Source organism: Oenanthe melanoleuca, chromosome 4, assembly GCF_029582105.1.
Source record: "Oenanthe melanoleuca isolate GR-GAL-2019-014 chromosome 4, OMel1.0, whole genome shotgun sequence".
In the NCBI taxonomy this organism is placed as follows: Eukaryota; Metazoa; Chordata; class Aves; order Passeriformes; family Muscicapidae; genus Oenanthe; species Oenanthe melanoleuca.
Window position 1 is genome coordinate 11,883,269 of NC_079337.1, and position 16,089 is coordinate 11,899,357.

At 35.5% G+C, this 16,089-nt stretch overlaps 1 protein-coding gene across 1 annotated transcript in view; it reads left to right on the forward strand.

Moving 5' to 3' along the window:
• The window catches only part of LRBA (LPS responsive beige-like anchor protein), a 357,700-nt gene that overhangs the window by 230,914 nt on the left and 110,697 nt on the right, over window positions 1–16,089 (forward strand). Inside the window, 4 exon segments of the mRNA XM_056489737.1 lie at window positions 6,699–6,816; window positions 7,769–7,871; window positions 9,052–9,167; window positions 11,413–11,525. Coding sequence (XP_056345712.1) covers window positions 6,699–6,816; window positions 7,769–7,871; window positions 9,052–9,167; window positions 11,413–11,525 — 450 coding nt within the window.

The window sequence follows — 16,089 nt, forward strand, 5'->3', positions numbered from 1 at the left end:
TCTGTTTAACTGATGGAATTCATTGACACGTGAAATCATGAAGTTGTATGATTTAATGCAGTCCACAAAGACTGTGCTGGGTTATTTCTAAATGATTGAAAGATTCTTGGTTATGATTTGTTGTCTGCATTGTTTTACATACCAGGTGTATGAAGTCTGTATATGTAGGAACATCAGTGCATAAACAGGTAACCCTGGTAGGGGAAAAAATGTTGCCCTTCTCCAGTGATGTAAACATCTATATGAACCATTTATATCTACCCCTTGAGGAGCAGATCCAGCTAGCACTTAAATCAGGATGTAACTAAATCAAGATATCAGCCAACTTCTACAAGAATCTGTGAATTCCTGCATTTCTGGCTCCTTTTTATCATAAATAAGCCTGCTGTTGTATTTTCCAAACACAGGTATAACTTTATGTCCTTAACCTTGCAGGGCCAAACAGTCAGCCAAACCTATATTAATTTTCTTCTTTTTGAACTTTCACTATCTGAGGCTGCATAATTTACTTTGCATAACTATCTTTAGCAATCAGATGTTCCTGTTCTTTGGGTTAATTAAATGTTTTCTGATAGTAGTAAAGAGCCTCTGCTCTCTAAATACCAGCAGGGTTAATCAAGAAGGAAAAAAAAATGTTTATGAGACAGTTGAAGGGAGTAGGAGAGTTGGTACTAAATTTTCTAACATTGTATGCAGATTTATTAGTCTATGTGATGAGGTGTTTAGAACCAAGAAGTAGTCAAATCAGAAAAGTTCTGAAATACAGGCTCCCTCAGTAATTTTATTTCCAATTTAGATTGGGATAATCAGGAAGAAGGTTAGCTGTAGTTAGTAGAAAACCACTTCCAGAAAATTTACATTGCATACTTTTAAGCTGAAATACAGCTTAAGTGACAGGATAAAGGGAGAATATATAGTTGTGCATTCCTCTATTTTCATGCCATCACAAATTTACTTATCTGTGGTCTAGGACAGACTTTATTCTTCTTAATATTATTTCCAAGCACATAGTGTGTTTATTTGTTTACTGTGGAGAGAGAAATGATTTCAAAACTGAATGGATCTAGAAACAGAACTAAATCCCAACAAAAGATCAAACTATTTATAGGTCCAGCGGCCTTAAGGTATTTGAGGCTAATATAAACAGCATAATGTGAAATAGGAATTTCAGTTTGTGGTAAATCTGTCTGTCCCCAGCAGCTTCAGATAAAATAATTCTATCCTTCTCGAGCACATCAATTTGCTAGTCGGTGGTTCATGTATCAAAGAGCATTCTGTGAAAATATCAATATCATTGGTTAATATAAATGAAATTAATTTTTAAAGCTGGGCTAAAGGTTGACATCTGAAAAATTGCATTACTTTGCAGAAGAGAAATTTCTGTCTTCCAGTGAAATTTCAGGTCATAAGGGCAAGTAATTTTCACAATCTTCAATGGGAACCAGTGAAATATGAACTTCATTGTCACCTAGCCCCAAAGCGATAAGATAAAATGAGCTGATACATCATTTGCTGTGGTTTTATCATCTCCTTCAGTAATTGGAAGAGAAAACATAAGAGTCCTTTACCACCCCCCTCCCCAATCCCTTCACCACCCACACCCAGGCATAAGCCATTTTGCTCTGATCAATACAAAGGTCACTGAGTATTTATTTATTTATTTAATTTTTTTTATGCTGGGTAAAACTGTCTAGTGGAACATTAAAGTAATGAATATGTTTAATTGAGTTTGTCACCCATGAAAATGCTGAACAGGATTGTGTAACAGACTGTGCTGCTCACAGGGGGACTGGTTGGGAGGCTGCTGCTCCTTGCCTGTGGATATCAGTGTGGATATTATTTTGTAAATGTCTGAGATTTAAAGCCAACATCTTATTTGTCATTTCTTTGAGAAACCTAAAATAAACTGATAAACAACTGTGGTTTAATAAAGAGCATGTTGATATTTAAGATTATTTGTAGTCTGATCTGATTCCCTGTTAATTCAGATGTACTTAGATGTATTTAAACAAAGAACAGGGTAAGACCCTTTCACTGTGAATCTGCAGCCAGGAACTGAACAATACCTGGGCAGTAGAATCGAAGGATCCTCACTTGCAAGGCTGAGCTTAAGGTAGAAATCCAGGTTTCTTGTGAGCTGACTGTCAGATTTTGATCCCTGTGAGTGCTGTAACTTTCCCTTCCTGACTAAAAACGACCCCAAATGACCTGCAATGCTGCGAGAATGTATTTATAAATTTTATCTCTCAACTGCAGTCAAGTTAGAATGTAAATTAAATGCTCTATATTTTTGTTCAGTGCTTTGTTGGATTTTTTTCCTTTGTCTTGCATTATAACTTGTTTAAAATTAAACAAATGTGCATCAGTTTTAAAATAAGCTATTTCGCTTTTATTTTGCTCATGGCAGTTAAGTTGGCTAGCATATTAAAGTAATATAATTATTCAATTACTGTTTCAGTTCTATAATCCATTTGCAGACTTAATTACTTCTAGCCTATTCACATTTTCAAGATCAATAGTACTTTTCTCTAAAATAAAATAAAATATACAATAGCTGATTGGCTTGCTTAACAGGTAAAGTAAAATGTTCATTTAGTCTTCAGTAAAATATTACTTTTCCGATTCAGGAGGCAGCTGTAGTGATAGAGGTGTTTTTTAAACTATTGCTTGAAGTCTTTTACAATAGACATTGTTTATAATCAACATTCAAGGAGGGTTTTGAAGAAAATGTAGAATGGGGCATTTATATTAAAAACTAAAATGACAGAATAGCTTCAAAGTAAATGAGCATTGTAGTGTTGGGAAATTAGCTGATACATTACTGCAAATCTTGAGCACTCATTTATGTGTGATCTTAATTTGTGGTCAGCACTGTGCTACCTGAGTTTTCATGCAACTCTGATTTCAGAATCTTCCAAGTAGAATTTGAAACTGGCTGTTCTTTACTCACTAATTTCTTGGGGAGTTTCCTGCAGCTGTGCAGTGTCAGGGCCATCAGCATGAGTACATTGACTGAGTACAGGTTTAGACCTTCATTTTTAATACTTAGAGAAGGCACTTCATGCAAAGGGGAAAGTAATTTTGTATTTTTAGTAATGTTGTCATGATACCTGTTCAGCTGGTGTTGCCAGAGTCTAATTACAGAATAGTCTGATGAGGTTATTGGAACTGTAGAACTTTACAATTGCCTCATTTTTAAATATGTTTTTAAGTGGAATGGTAAACAGTATAAATTGTCTTTGCTCCTGTAAGGTGCTGTATCTTTTGAAACAAATGAAATGTGCAGTGGATTGAACTCCAACCTGATGCGTTCAATGAGCTGAAATTCTGTAAACACTTTCTCACGTGGGGAAGGCAGTACTATTTCTGCAGATTCATTTAGATAGTACTCTCTCATTAGTCTCTGCTCCACAACTTGTTCCAAAACCAGTGGTGACAAAAGGCAGGCATGAGTTGGTTTTAACCTCAAAAATATTGTGCAATAGTATGAAGGAGATAGTTGTTTTCACCCATAAGATGCACAACACAGAGCTGCACTTCATCAATTCTGAAGGCAAATGCAAAAATAGTTTTTGAAAGTCGTAATTCTGATGTTGTAAGTGATTTTTTAAAAAAGTTAAATAAATAGTTTACCAGGATAAAAACGCTGAGATTAATTTGAAGAACGAGTCAGTTTCTGCAAGTAGGAGTTTCTAATAATATTTTCTAGGGAGTGAAAAGATTTTCACGAGGAAAAACACTTAAGAAATTTCTTAGCACGAGAAAGAGACGCGTTTGTGTCCTGGCCTTCCGCGGGGCCTCGGTGGAGCGCGGGTTGGAGCGGGCGATGCTGCGGTCGCCATGGCAGCAGGCTCGGCGGCTCGGCCTCTGTCAGTGCTGCCCGCAGCTCCCGGGAGCACAGCGTCCCTAAGAGGGCCTGCTCCCACCTAATCCACTTTTAATTGAACTCCAGAGACTTTGAAGTGAGGCCGCAGAGCAGGCAGAGCATTCCCGCTCCGGCCCGCCGTGATCCAGCCCGGCCTCCGCTGCTCGTGTCTCCTGCTCACTTTTGTTAATGAGCGCTTTGGAATATGGCTGCAGCACAGGCTGGTACTGTTTGTTCCAGTTCCTGCTGTAAATCCTCTCCCACCCAGTCCTGTAACCTCACTGTGGCTCTACGAGGTGCACAGTGCAGGACACCAATGCTCTTTTCAACTTGGTTCTTTCCCTTCCCGTTTTGCTTGTGGGCAGCAAGCTCTGGGCCTCGCTCGTTTCTCCACTGCAGGAGAAACAGGACTTGTGGACAGCAAATTAATATGATTGTGGAGAAGCTGATTTATTGTTTACTTTTTAGTTTTAATTATACATTCTGAGATTACGGTTTATGCAATCACACATTTCTTGATTGGTGCTTTTATGCTGGTCACGCGTCTTGCACGAGCTTTTCGGGTACGATAATTGGTGGTTGTTTAGAACTTCACACCCACCTTTATTTTGGGTCTTGTAATCTCAGTATTCTGTTTTTTAGCTCTTTCTTTCTTGATTTGGCACAATTTATGTTTTAGTAGCCTTGAAGGATTTTAACAAGTTATAGAAAAACACCTAAAAATGGCTTATTTCGTGCACTTGTTATAAACATTGGTCTAAACTAAGAAACATACAGAAAAAGAACTAAGCGTGTGAAGAAACAGCAAAATATGCAGAAAAATAACTAGGCAGCAAAATATGGAGAAAAACAGCTAAATGTAGTTTGGCTGGTGCATGCGATGCAGAGCACGGCTTGGACTTGTTCAGACATATCACCTAAACTTTGGCCTAAACTTTCAGTATTACTACACTCCACTTTCACAGAAAACGCTCACTTCACAGGGTAAATTGATAATAAAGTAATGATTATTTCGTGTGCTGGTTTTAATCACAGTATCCAATAGTAAGTGTTCGAATTCGCCGTGCACAGACTGATGGGGGCAAACGGGCTGGTGGGTTTTAATTGTTGCACAAAAGTGGAGGTTACCACATTGCTGCTCGTCTCAAAAAAAAAAATCAATCATTGCAATTAGAAGCTCCAATTTCATGGTCATCAGATGGATGAATACCAGCAAAAAGTACTAAATAATTTCTGTGTATGAGCACTGCAACTTTGTCTCCTGTGTTACCTCTTTTGATGTTCTATTCTTAGAGGATATTTCCACACATGTAACAAAAGCCAACCACGGTGGCTCTGATTAGCACCACAGAATTATACAGGTCTGCCAGTTAGTGTGGATGGGTTATGGGTGTGCTATGGGAAGTGTCAGCATGGCCCAAGTTCTGTTAGTTCCCCAGTTCCAGAAATGTTTAGCAAAGACTGACAGTCTCTGGTCCTTTCGTCACATTTCTAGAATTTTGTACTGGAATAATTATGTGGTTTTTCCCTTCTCTTTCTGTGTGTGTGTGTGTGTTTACTGGGAGAGAAGTTGACTGTGGCACTTGTATTGAGGTGAAGACAAGAGATTAAGTAAAAGGAAAGAAGGTGTGGGAGATGATTTGTTTTGTGTGTTCTGATCTGTGCTATCAGCTTTTGGTTTGCCAGTCTTGTTTGCTTTTAGTTCACAAAACTGGTATGATATTTTATGCTGTATTGTGTAGTGCTTTTATAATGGTGCATCTGCTCTCTGTGCTACGAAAATGCTGGTTGTATTTGCTAATATATTCTACATGCAATGCAAAATCCTCCTTTGTTAAAAGCCTGTGAAGAAATTATTGGTTTCATTAACAGTCTTTGTTATGTTAAGGACTTGAATTTCCCTTTTTTTGTTTTTATACACAATATATTGCTCAAATGAAATTGTGGTAAGAGTGATGTTAGCATCCTTTTCTGTGATGGATTTCTATTAAGTACTTTTGTGTTTGCTAAAACGGACAAATCTCAGATTTTCCTTCTCCTGTAATTTGTTAATCTGAGGGAGAGAAGTGTCCAGTCTCTCTGTCCCTTAACACTTACATAATTAAGCTTTGAAACGAAAAGGAAAAAGTGAAGCAACAAAGAAACAAAGTGGCTGAGGACTGAAAATGGGATTAGTTTGAATTGTGAAAGCAGCCTAAGCATCTGTGTCTGTCAGATGGGATGACAGGAATTGTAACAAGTTACTTTGACAACCACTTACTCCATAGAGAGATTATGCTGAGTTCATTTGCAGGTTTGTGTTTAACCTTAGCTGACAAAATGATACTTAACCTCTTATACAGCCAACCTTTCTGGTTCCAGAATTAATGAATGCTGCCTGAACGATAAACCTAAGGAATATTTTTTTTTCTTCAAAGACATTTTTTTCTTGCTTATTTGTTACAGGCCTGTTATTACAATGCTGAAGGGAGTGCAGATACATCTAATTCTACTAGAAATACAGAATACGGTTTTCTGCTTTGCTGAAGTGCCGAACATTTAATATTATTTTTGAAACTATGAAACTGATATGAAAACTATGCAGTTGTCTTTAAAGGAAAAAATGCAAGCAGATGTTTAAAATATTTCACATGAGTAGTTGAACTCAGGAGTACAAAAAATGCATTAGAGATTCATAGCATGAATTGAAGTTTGGGCGTATTTTAATTTTGCTGCAGGTTTTGCATGTAATTGGTAGAATCTATGTTTGTGGGTCAAAGCCTTTCTCTTTTGCAAGGTATTACCTGTCCATATTTAACATGTTTAAAACATCCTCTGTGTCTGTTCCTCCTAGATTCTGGCATATACAGAAGGACTCCATGGAAAATGGCTCTTCTCAGAGATTCGATCCATCTTTTCCCGACGTTACCTCTTGCAAAATACAGCCCTGGAGATATTCATGGCAAATAGAGGTACAGTGAGCTTAAAGAAATGACAGGTGTGGATGTGGGGACAGGTGCATTCTGTTTGCATGCTTAGTCATGTCCATTTTGACATGGATTTGTGTAGGAAGGGCTTGGATTAAATTTATCAGTATTTAAGTTAGTATTTTTTTGTAATACAGTTTCTCCTTCAAATTCTATTCAATGATAAATTATGATCAAGCATGACCATTGTGCATTATTTTATGCCTCACTTTCATTTATATCCATGTATTTATTTGGCATTCTCTGAGGACTTCTGCTCAAGACAGTCCTACCTTTGATCTGTTATGCATGAAGGATTTTTTGTGCCCCCTTGGAGGGTTGATAGTTGTTAGTGGTACACACCAAGAACAATGGAATGAATTTGACAACTGGATTAGACCAGTGTCTGCTGTGCCTTCATGCTTTATTTAAAACAGAACATTGTTTTGGTAATGGTACTGTCCAACAGAATATTAATTATATGCATAAACACTTGTTCTCTCTGAAGCCATAAATGGCCAAGCACTGGTGATACCATAATTAGATTGTTATTTAGAATTTTAGGTTGCTGTTTCATAAGTGTCATTCACATGTTTCAGTCAAAATAGGAAGATAGCATTTTGAGGACTATTTCTAGAAAATGTCTAGAAAGTAAATTAGTAAATGTGTGAACCAATTAATATATACATTTTTAATTAGTTCTAGACAGTCAATCTGTGCATATAGGGTTAATTTCTATTCATAAAGGAAAACAAATGTAGACCTTGTAAGATGTGCAACAGTGACAACTCCTATTGAAATTCCTGTTAGTGAAATATAACAGGAGTTCTGGAAATTAAAAAAATATTTATCTACAGTTACCTGAAGGAAACTTGTCTGAGCTTAGGGTTGCATCGTGTTGGTTGAGAAAACCTAAAATATGTAAAATCCTGCTGTATTTCAACTCTTGTACTCACAGTGGGTGTCATGTTCAACTTCCCTGACCAAGCAACAGTAAAGAAAGTGGTTAACTGTCTACCTCGGGTTGGTATTGGCACCATCTTTGGACTACCCCAGACCAGGTATTTTACAATTTGAGTTAATTTTATTTGTCAGGTTGAAGAATTCTATTTGTTTTCATCAATCCAGCCTACATGGTTTGAAGCATTTACACCTACTAGAACATGGAACAGGAAAGCTTTGTGGAATATCTTGATTGTTGTTAGTTTAAACGTTTCTTTTAAATAGATTTCTGTACATAGACATGGGATAAAAATAGTTTGGGATGTTTTCTGATATGTTTTGTAGTTTTTTTATGAAGTCCAGAAAAAAAATCTCTTGGATTGCAATTATAGCCATTGTCTAAGAGCATCAGGATTTTTATTTACAGAAACAAATGATGTGTGAAAAATTTAAACATTGAAGGCATATTTGCTCAATATTTCACATCTATTTGTAGTGACCAATTTGTTTACTACATAATGGAGGTTATTAAAAAAAAATCAGTTGCAGTTTCATTGAATTGTTTACCAATACCTGTAAAGATTTTTAAACTAAAACTACATATATTTTTTTCCTCCCTAAGTGATGTGGATTTGGTATTTACAGATGTTTTTGTTATGAACAAAACAGTCTTGGGAATTTTATGATAAACTCTTCTCCGTTTGATTTATCACTCCAAGGAATGACTTTACAGTCTTCTTTCACAAACATTAGGAAATCTGGCATCAAATTCTAAAAGTTTGAGTTATTTATGACTCACTCCCAACACTGCCCAGAATTTAAATCTCAAGAGGATGGACTTCATAATGAAATTCTATCATCTTATCATTGTTTTCCTTTGTTCTTTAGGGATTTTAAAAACCTCTCCCCAAAGATGACTTTATTCTTACATGAAACTCTAAAAGTATTGTAATTTTCTTATTTAATGATGTTCTATCTCTAAATCTCCAATAACTTATTTCTGTAATACATCAAACCGTCATGGAGCAGCTGAATTTGCACAGCTGTAAAAGTTTCTGTTGGAAACTTTTCAAATCTTGACATATTTAGCTGTCAGATGCTTTAATTCTTTTTATTCTTATTAGATTATAAAACTTTAAAAATGAACTTCAAGTATGCAAGTGGCAGTTTGATCTCCAGAGATCAAACCATAAACCTGGTAGAAAGAATATGTACTACTGCCACTAAAAATCAGATATGTAAAAAAGGAAGACCCAGCAGATTTTCTCATTATTTTCTTGCAATTTTCTTTGTTTTCAGGCGCATTTCTTTGGCTAGTCCACGACAGATCTTCAAAGCTTCCAACATGACCCAGCGATGGCAACACCGAGAGATTTCCAACTTTGAATACCTGATGTTTCTAAACACTATAGCAGGTAGTGCTAATTGCTATACATCCAAATTGCTGTAATTACACAGAAAAGGAGTTAATCATGGCACAGTCTCAGCAGCCATGGGGCACAACTAGATTTTGCTCTTTTAATGAGTAATTTTTTTCTATGTATGGCTGTCCTGAGGAGCTTTACAAAAATCCTCCTAAATTTACTTTATTCATAATTATATTTATGTAAGACTATACAGGTATTTATAGTGCTGTACTGAGATGTGCTTAAAATCAGAGTATCATGACTCTTGTGGGAGGACAGGAACTATATAGACTGTCAGCTATTTAGGAGAGCCTCAGAAACAGGAACTTCTTTACCTTTAATATTCTAACTTTTAATTTTCATAAGTACTATCCTCCCTAAATATCATAGATGCAACAAGTTCTCTGTAGGGCTGGGAAATCTCAGCCAGGGAGCAGGATATTCCTGGAGCCAATAAATACCACTTTTACAGGATCCATGGTTGGTCTTAAAAAAGAGTGCAGTGCCTGGATTGCCAATGTTGATATTCTAGGATACCATTAATCCAAACCCAACCCTAATTTGTATCCACTTATTTTAGTCCTAACCACTCATTCTGTAAACAGTAAACTACATTTTGTTTGTCCTATAACTCAGCTTACCCCATCAACTTCTAACCAGCTGGGCTTCAGTTTGCTAAGTGGTGGCTGCCTGTTGGGTTTCATGACATCCCTTTTATTTTCCAACTTATTCTGTCCTCTGAGCAGTTTAGAAAATTTCTCAGTTTTCAGCTGTTTTCTGTGGTATTGACAGTGGTGAAAGGTCTGTTAATTCCCTTTCAGGCTTGGCTCTTGCTAACACGATTGATATAACAAATGCCTGTGCTTGCACTAATTGCATTTTATACAAATGGTCAGTTTTGGTGCTTTCTGTAATCAGTCATCAAGTCAGAGGTGCCAGGATGCTGGCAGATTTTTAAAAGTAGGGGTCGATCTGCTTGCCTCGTTACTGCTCAAGCTGAATGAGGCACATCATGACACTGTTTTTTGTGGCTCTAATGAATGACCCCTTTCAGCTTTAATATATTATTGAAATAAAAAATGAAATTCTTATCTGCTTCTTGTTTGAGGTCAAAAGAAGCAAAAAAGATAACGTTAAGGAAAGAGGGAAAGTTGAGTTGCCCGTGATAGGGAGTTAAAAGGAAGATAGTTATCCCAGTGTAATGTAAGTAGGCTTTAATCCTCAATAACAAGTAATGTGCAATGCAGCCAAGTGATTAGGGAAAAACTGACTGCCATTTGAAAGTTCTGCAAACCAGGATGGAAAAATACTGAGTGGTGCAAGAAAACTGGAAGACAAACTTTGATGGAGGTTTAGAAAATGTTTTCTGACAACCTTATAGATTGGATTGTGAAATAATATTTCTGGAGAAGAGGTTAAAACCTGTCTTTGGAGACTTTTAAGGCCAGGCTGAACAAAATCTCAAGAACATGCTGATTGAAGATGATATGAATGAAGGAGCCTCTGCAACAATAAAATATAAGGAGACAGGATCCATATAAAAACTGCATTTTAAACTTAGAGACAGGCTTTGGGGTGTGTATGTGTGCATGGTATATATTTATTCTAATTGAAAATTTCAGTTTTAGTGGAAGAAGTGTATTTTTCCATCTTAGATACATGCTGATGTACACATGAACCTGTATCCAGACCAAATTTTCTGTCCTGGTAAATGTTGGCATATCCAGAGATGGACAATGGGCAAGGATGAATTCCCCTCAAAGTGAATTCTCTAGATGAAATGTTATTAATTGAAAAATTCTTCAGTCTAAAATCCTGAGCTACTTCATTCTTCTTTCATATACTGTCTTTAAGACAGTATGAAAAAAAGAATGCTTGAAGTTTTAATATCAAAAATAATTGAACCTCCATTTTTTTAAGTGTTTCACCTTAAGGAAACAGAAGACAAGATGACATAAACAAAGGAAGGAGAAATATGTAGGAAATGAGTGAATTTAACTGTCAATCTTACTGTATGCAAAAGAGTTTACAATTAAAGTGAAATGGGCTGAATGTTTTACATTAAATACTAACATATTGTCAACTTTGCCATTATCCTTTCAATAAAGCAAAGTAGAATATTGAAATTACAACAGATCTGAAATAAACTGCGGTTCTTGCAAACAGCTCATAAAGTTCTATTGTTGTATCTTTAGAGATTGGTATTTTAGTTAACTATAACTCTATTCACAGTGGGGAATTTTTTGTTTGCCAGGTCGAACTTACAATGATTTGAATCAGTACCCTGTCTTCCCTTGGGTTATCACCAACTATGAGTCAGAGGAGTTGGACCTTACACTTCCTAGCAACTTCAGGGATTTGTCAAAGGTACTTGTCATCAAATATATCTTTATATTTTTGTCATAGTAGTTTGCAGTCTTGTAAAAATTTTCTGCTATGTTTAATATGCTAATGTTACCTGCACGACAATGTTTCATTTCTTCATGTGTGTACTGAAAATGAATTATTAATGTATTCTTATTGCTTCTGATTATATGAACCCAATAATTGTTGTTGGAGGGCGCTCCTAGTTGGAACATAGACATTACATTTCATTTCAAATTTTAATAAAGTTAGAAATGCTGAGGCTGTTAAAGATTAAAAATTAGCCTTTGTTTGTTTTTTCGTATGAGAATTTTGCTTTTTTTAGTAGCAAACCCTGTGATACCATTATATTTTAGGTACTTTTAAATCACTGCCTGTATTTCACTGTGTAGAAACTATTTTATCATTTCCTCTGTGTGCCCCTTCAGGTATGCTGGGGTAATGCAGCTGTCCTTTGTCAGACAGACATTGGCAGGATTGAACAACTTTTCCAAACAATTCCTTTCTGGCAGAGAAGCCTTGTGGGTTTTTTCCACAGTCCCCCCACCATTTGCAGACTCGATATACAGCCTGTTTAGAGAATGTGATTGTTCTCTTGCAATGCTTTCCCAGAAAGGACTGTTTCATTTTCCAAAGTAGAAGTATATCTCATTTTCTCTACAAAGACTGGATGCACTGATTAGCAAGCAGGATCTTTTTCTAAAAGGTATCTTTATAGGAAATGGTTGGCATGTGGAGCAATATAGCTGATTAGAAGAAAAGGTAAGAAGGGTATTTTAATAATAGCTTTTTTTTCTTTGAAGTCTCATGTAAATTTGTAATTTGCTACTAAAAAAATCCCAGTGGAAATATGGCAGATTTAAAAGCTTTTGCTTTCAGTTTGAAATTAAACTAAACACAGGTCTGTGAAAATCTCCAGAAAAGGTTTTATTACTGATTTAGTATTTCAACCTTAAAAAGGTACTATATAGTTAGCAAATATACATATGTACATATATATATGTATATATATATATATATATATATATATATTTCAGTGTGTATATGTATTTGAAGACTATACCCTACCTTTTGTATGTGTATATGTACATAAAGGAATAATGGTTTTAAGTCCAAATCAGAGATTCTGAGGGAATCCAGATCTGATTACTGGGGTGGTTGCAATAGTTCCTAATAGTGTTACATAATTTGAGTAAGTCATTAAGGTTTCCTAGAATGTCTGGGTGACACAGATTCGCATTCATGAGTAAACTTGCACTTATTTTATATTTTATCAAATCTTTAAAAGGTAAGCATTTATTTATTTTAAGAAAAAAATTTCTTTGCAGAATTCAGTAAATGCTATTTAATGATCCCCTGGCCAGAAAGTATCTGAAGGTAGTTTACAGCTAAAAGTATCTATCATCAAGCTATAGTACTCTTGTGAATTGCACTCAAATCAACATGTAAAACTTAAAAGTAACTTCAGCCTTGTATAGTCTGAGTTAATGCAAAAATTAAATGTACTGATCATTTAGAAATTCTTTGGTGACGACATGATTTTAGCAATCTCATTTTCCATTAACTTTTGTTAAGTGACATTTCTGCATAGATCATTGTTGAAATATTCGAAGACAAGGAAAAGGGTTATCCAGGAGCTGTACTTCTGAGGGATCTCCTCTTAATTGTATTTTCATTTGTAAAGAGTCAATTCAATCAGCACTCTAGTCGTGGTCTTTTTTCCTCCATGAAACAGAGCATTTTTTCTTCATTTTAAGTTAGGTGCAGCACTTGCTTCCATTTGAGAGATGGGATAGCAAACCTGCTCTATTCTATGTGGTTTTTTATTAGCATTGACTGGTTATATGGATTTCTCTGTTCATGAAAGTAGTCTTTGAGGAGGATTGCTAAGTGTGCTTTCAGTTCTGAGGGAATCTTCCCATTGCTGGTGCTGGGGGAGGACTTTACTTAGATTGCATGTTGACCTATATTCAACCTTCTGAAACATTTGCTTGATATGTGGCAACTTTAAGCAGCACAGAATTATTGCATATATATATATATATATATATATATCTGTACACGGACAATGAGGATTATTATGCCATACCTGTTTCAAATAAAATAGTTCAAGTTTTGGTTACTGTTTTGGCATTTCTAGCAGTATCGACTCCATGTAGCTTAAATGTTAAACTTTGTGTCAGATGATGAATTTGTGACAAGTATCTGGTACAAGTACCAAGTACCTTGCTAATATTCTGCTATGAAAATTCGTGGATGTCATGTATATCGTGATATTTTCATTGTATCACTGTTATCTTGGGGGTAATGCTTCCAAATATGTTCTAATTACGTATTGTAGCATGTCTATGCTTTTGCACTTCTAAAGGGTTTTAAAATATTTAGAGGTATTTCACTTAAATGTCTACATGGTTTTAATAGTAATTTATTTCCTTTCCTTATGCATGCTCAGAAACTCATCACAGTTTAGTGCTCACACTGTGTAAAGGAAAGCTTTGATTTTGATCTGACAGAAAGGAGGTCAGGTCAATATTTTTACTTTTTTTTGGTGTCCAAGACAATGAAGAATTTACTTTTTAAAAACTGTTTAGAAATTGCAAGTTAAGTGTCAAATCTAAGTAACAGGTTTTTTAATGTGTCAGCTAGGAGTCCACAGTTAGTACAGATTTAAAGAACTGCAGAGTATAGGTTAAACCAACACTTTATTTAAGCAGCTTCTTTGGCACTGTTTTGAACATCAGTCACACAATGATAAACCAAAGCAACTGAAATGGATTGTGGTTAATATTGCTGTCAGCCTGACGAACGCTCCTGACAAATGCCAGGAGTGCACTGCCAGTCTGTTACCCTGCTTTGACTCAAGTGTTTATTCCTTAAGAGGTGACTATGGTTTGGAGTGAGTATTACATATTATATTTATAGCAGTATATATTTTATTTATACAACAGGCACAGTTTCCCACCAGAACATGAGGCTTTTTCTGCATTACTTATATTATTCATAAGCACATTCTTTTCCTTATTCAGTGGAAGCAATAAATTGCATTGTATTTCTGAACTTGGATAAGAAAAGAAAATAGAAGTAAAAATACATGGCAAATACTGAGATATGGAAGCATGATTTTATACTCTCAAAAGTTTGTTACAAGGTCTTGCTTATGCAAGGAGCTGTTGATAATTTTCCTTTCATAAGCCACAACATTTGTGCAAGATCATAAACTGTCACTACTGTAAGAAGAAATTTATGCCACTCTTAAATCTTCTTTTCTCTGCACTATAGCTACATGTGTACATAATAATATTTTTATTCATATTTTTATCTATTCCATACAATATTTGCTAAATCATCATCACTTTTATAGAGGCTGTTATGTATGTAATGACTTCTTTTCCAGTCAAGTGTACAAAAGCAACAAATAGCTCTCACCTTCAGTGAAGTGAGGTGTTTAATTGGTATGTGGGAGCCACTAATATAAAAACACACCTTGACAGAAGAGAAGTAATAGATTTTTTTACTATGAAAAATTAGAATGGTTTTGTTGTTCTGATGTCAACTTCACTGTTGTGTGTTCTTCAGCATGCCAGCCTGAATTCTGTTTCAGGGTGCCCATTTTAGGATCACAAATGCAGTGCATATAAAACTAATGCTTCATATTTTCACTTGTGTGGAAGCAGATTGAGATGAGCATGAAATAGTTATTTACCTCTTGGCAAAGAGATAGAAACTAAAAAATGGTTTGATGTGAACTTACTGGAGTTTTGCTAATTTTTAAAAGAAATCTTTTTGTCTAGAGAAACATTAAAACCTGTACAGATATTCTGTGAATCAAGTGCTTTCATGTAGGAAATGTAAATTACATTTTATTCTGCTCATGCTGAATACACATAAAAAGAGTGCAGTTAAAACTGTCGAACTCACTTGGACTCAGTGTCCTTCTAAGCATAAGGTGTGTTCAAAAATTGGACATTAAAGGAGGATGAGAGGAACAGTGTGAGAAATAACAAGAGTGGGTGTAATGGCAGTGACTTAATTTGATAGGCAGTTAGATTTGGAATTCAGGCACTAAAACTTTTGAGGCTAGGCATTGCTGGGCTCAGCACCTCAGTCCTGGCTGCCTTGTTATTGGTATTCAGGCAGGAAATTTGTCATCTGTATCTGTGACAGAAGGTACCACTTAGCTAAAAAGTATTCCAAACAGGATAACCTTGGAAGGAAGGTACAAATATTTTTCCTTTCAGGGTGCTTTGTGGGAATCCCTACTTAAAACAGGACATTACAGGAAATAAACTATTCCAAAATTTTTATTGAGATCTGTGATACTTACAAGAAGATCCAATAAATTTTCTAGAATTTTGGGTATCTCAAGAAACAGTGTTAGAGGTATTAAGGTCAGCCTGAATGATACCTAGGATGTCAGTGATATCTGAAAAGGACAGACATTGTTCATTATTTATGTTATATTTATTTATAATTATGGTATATATATAATTATGGATTTTGATATTTTTCGTATTAAGTATATATATCAGATCCTCTCCGTTTTCAGACAAGTTTTCATGCTTTTTTT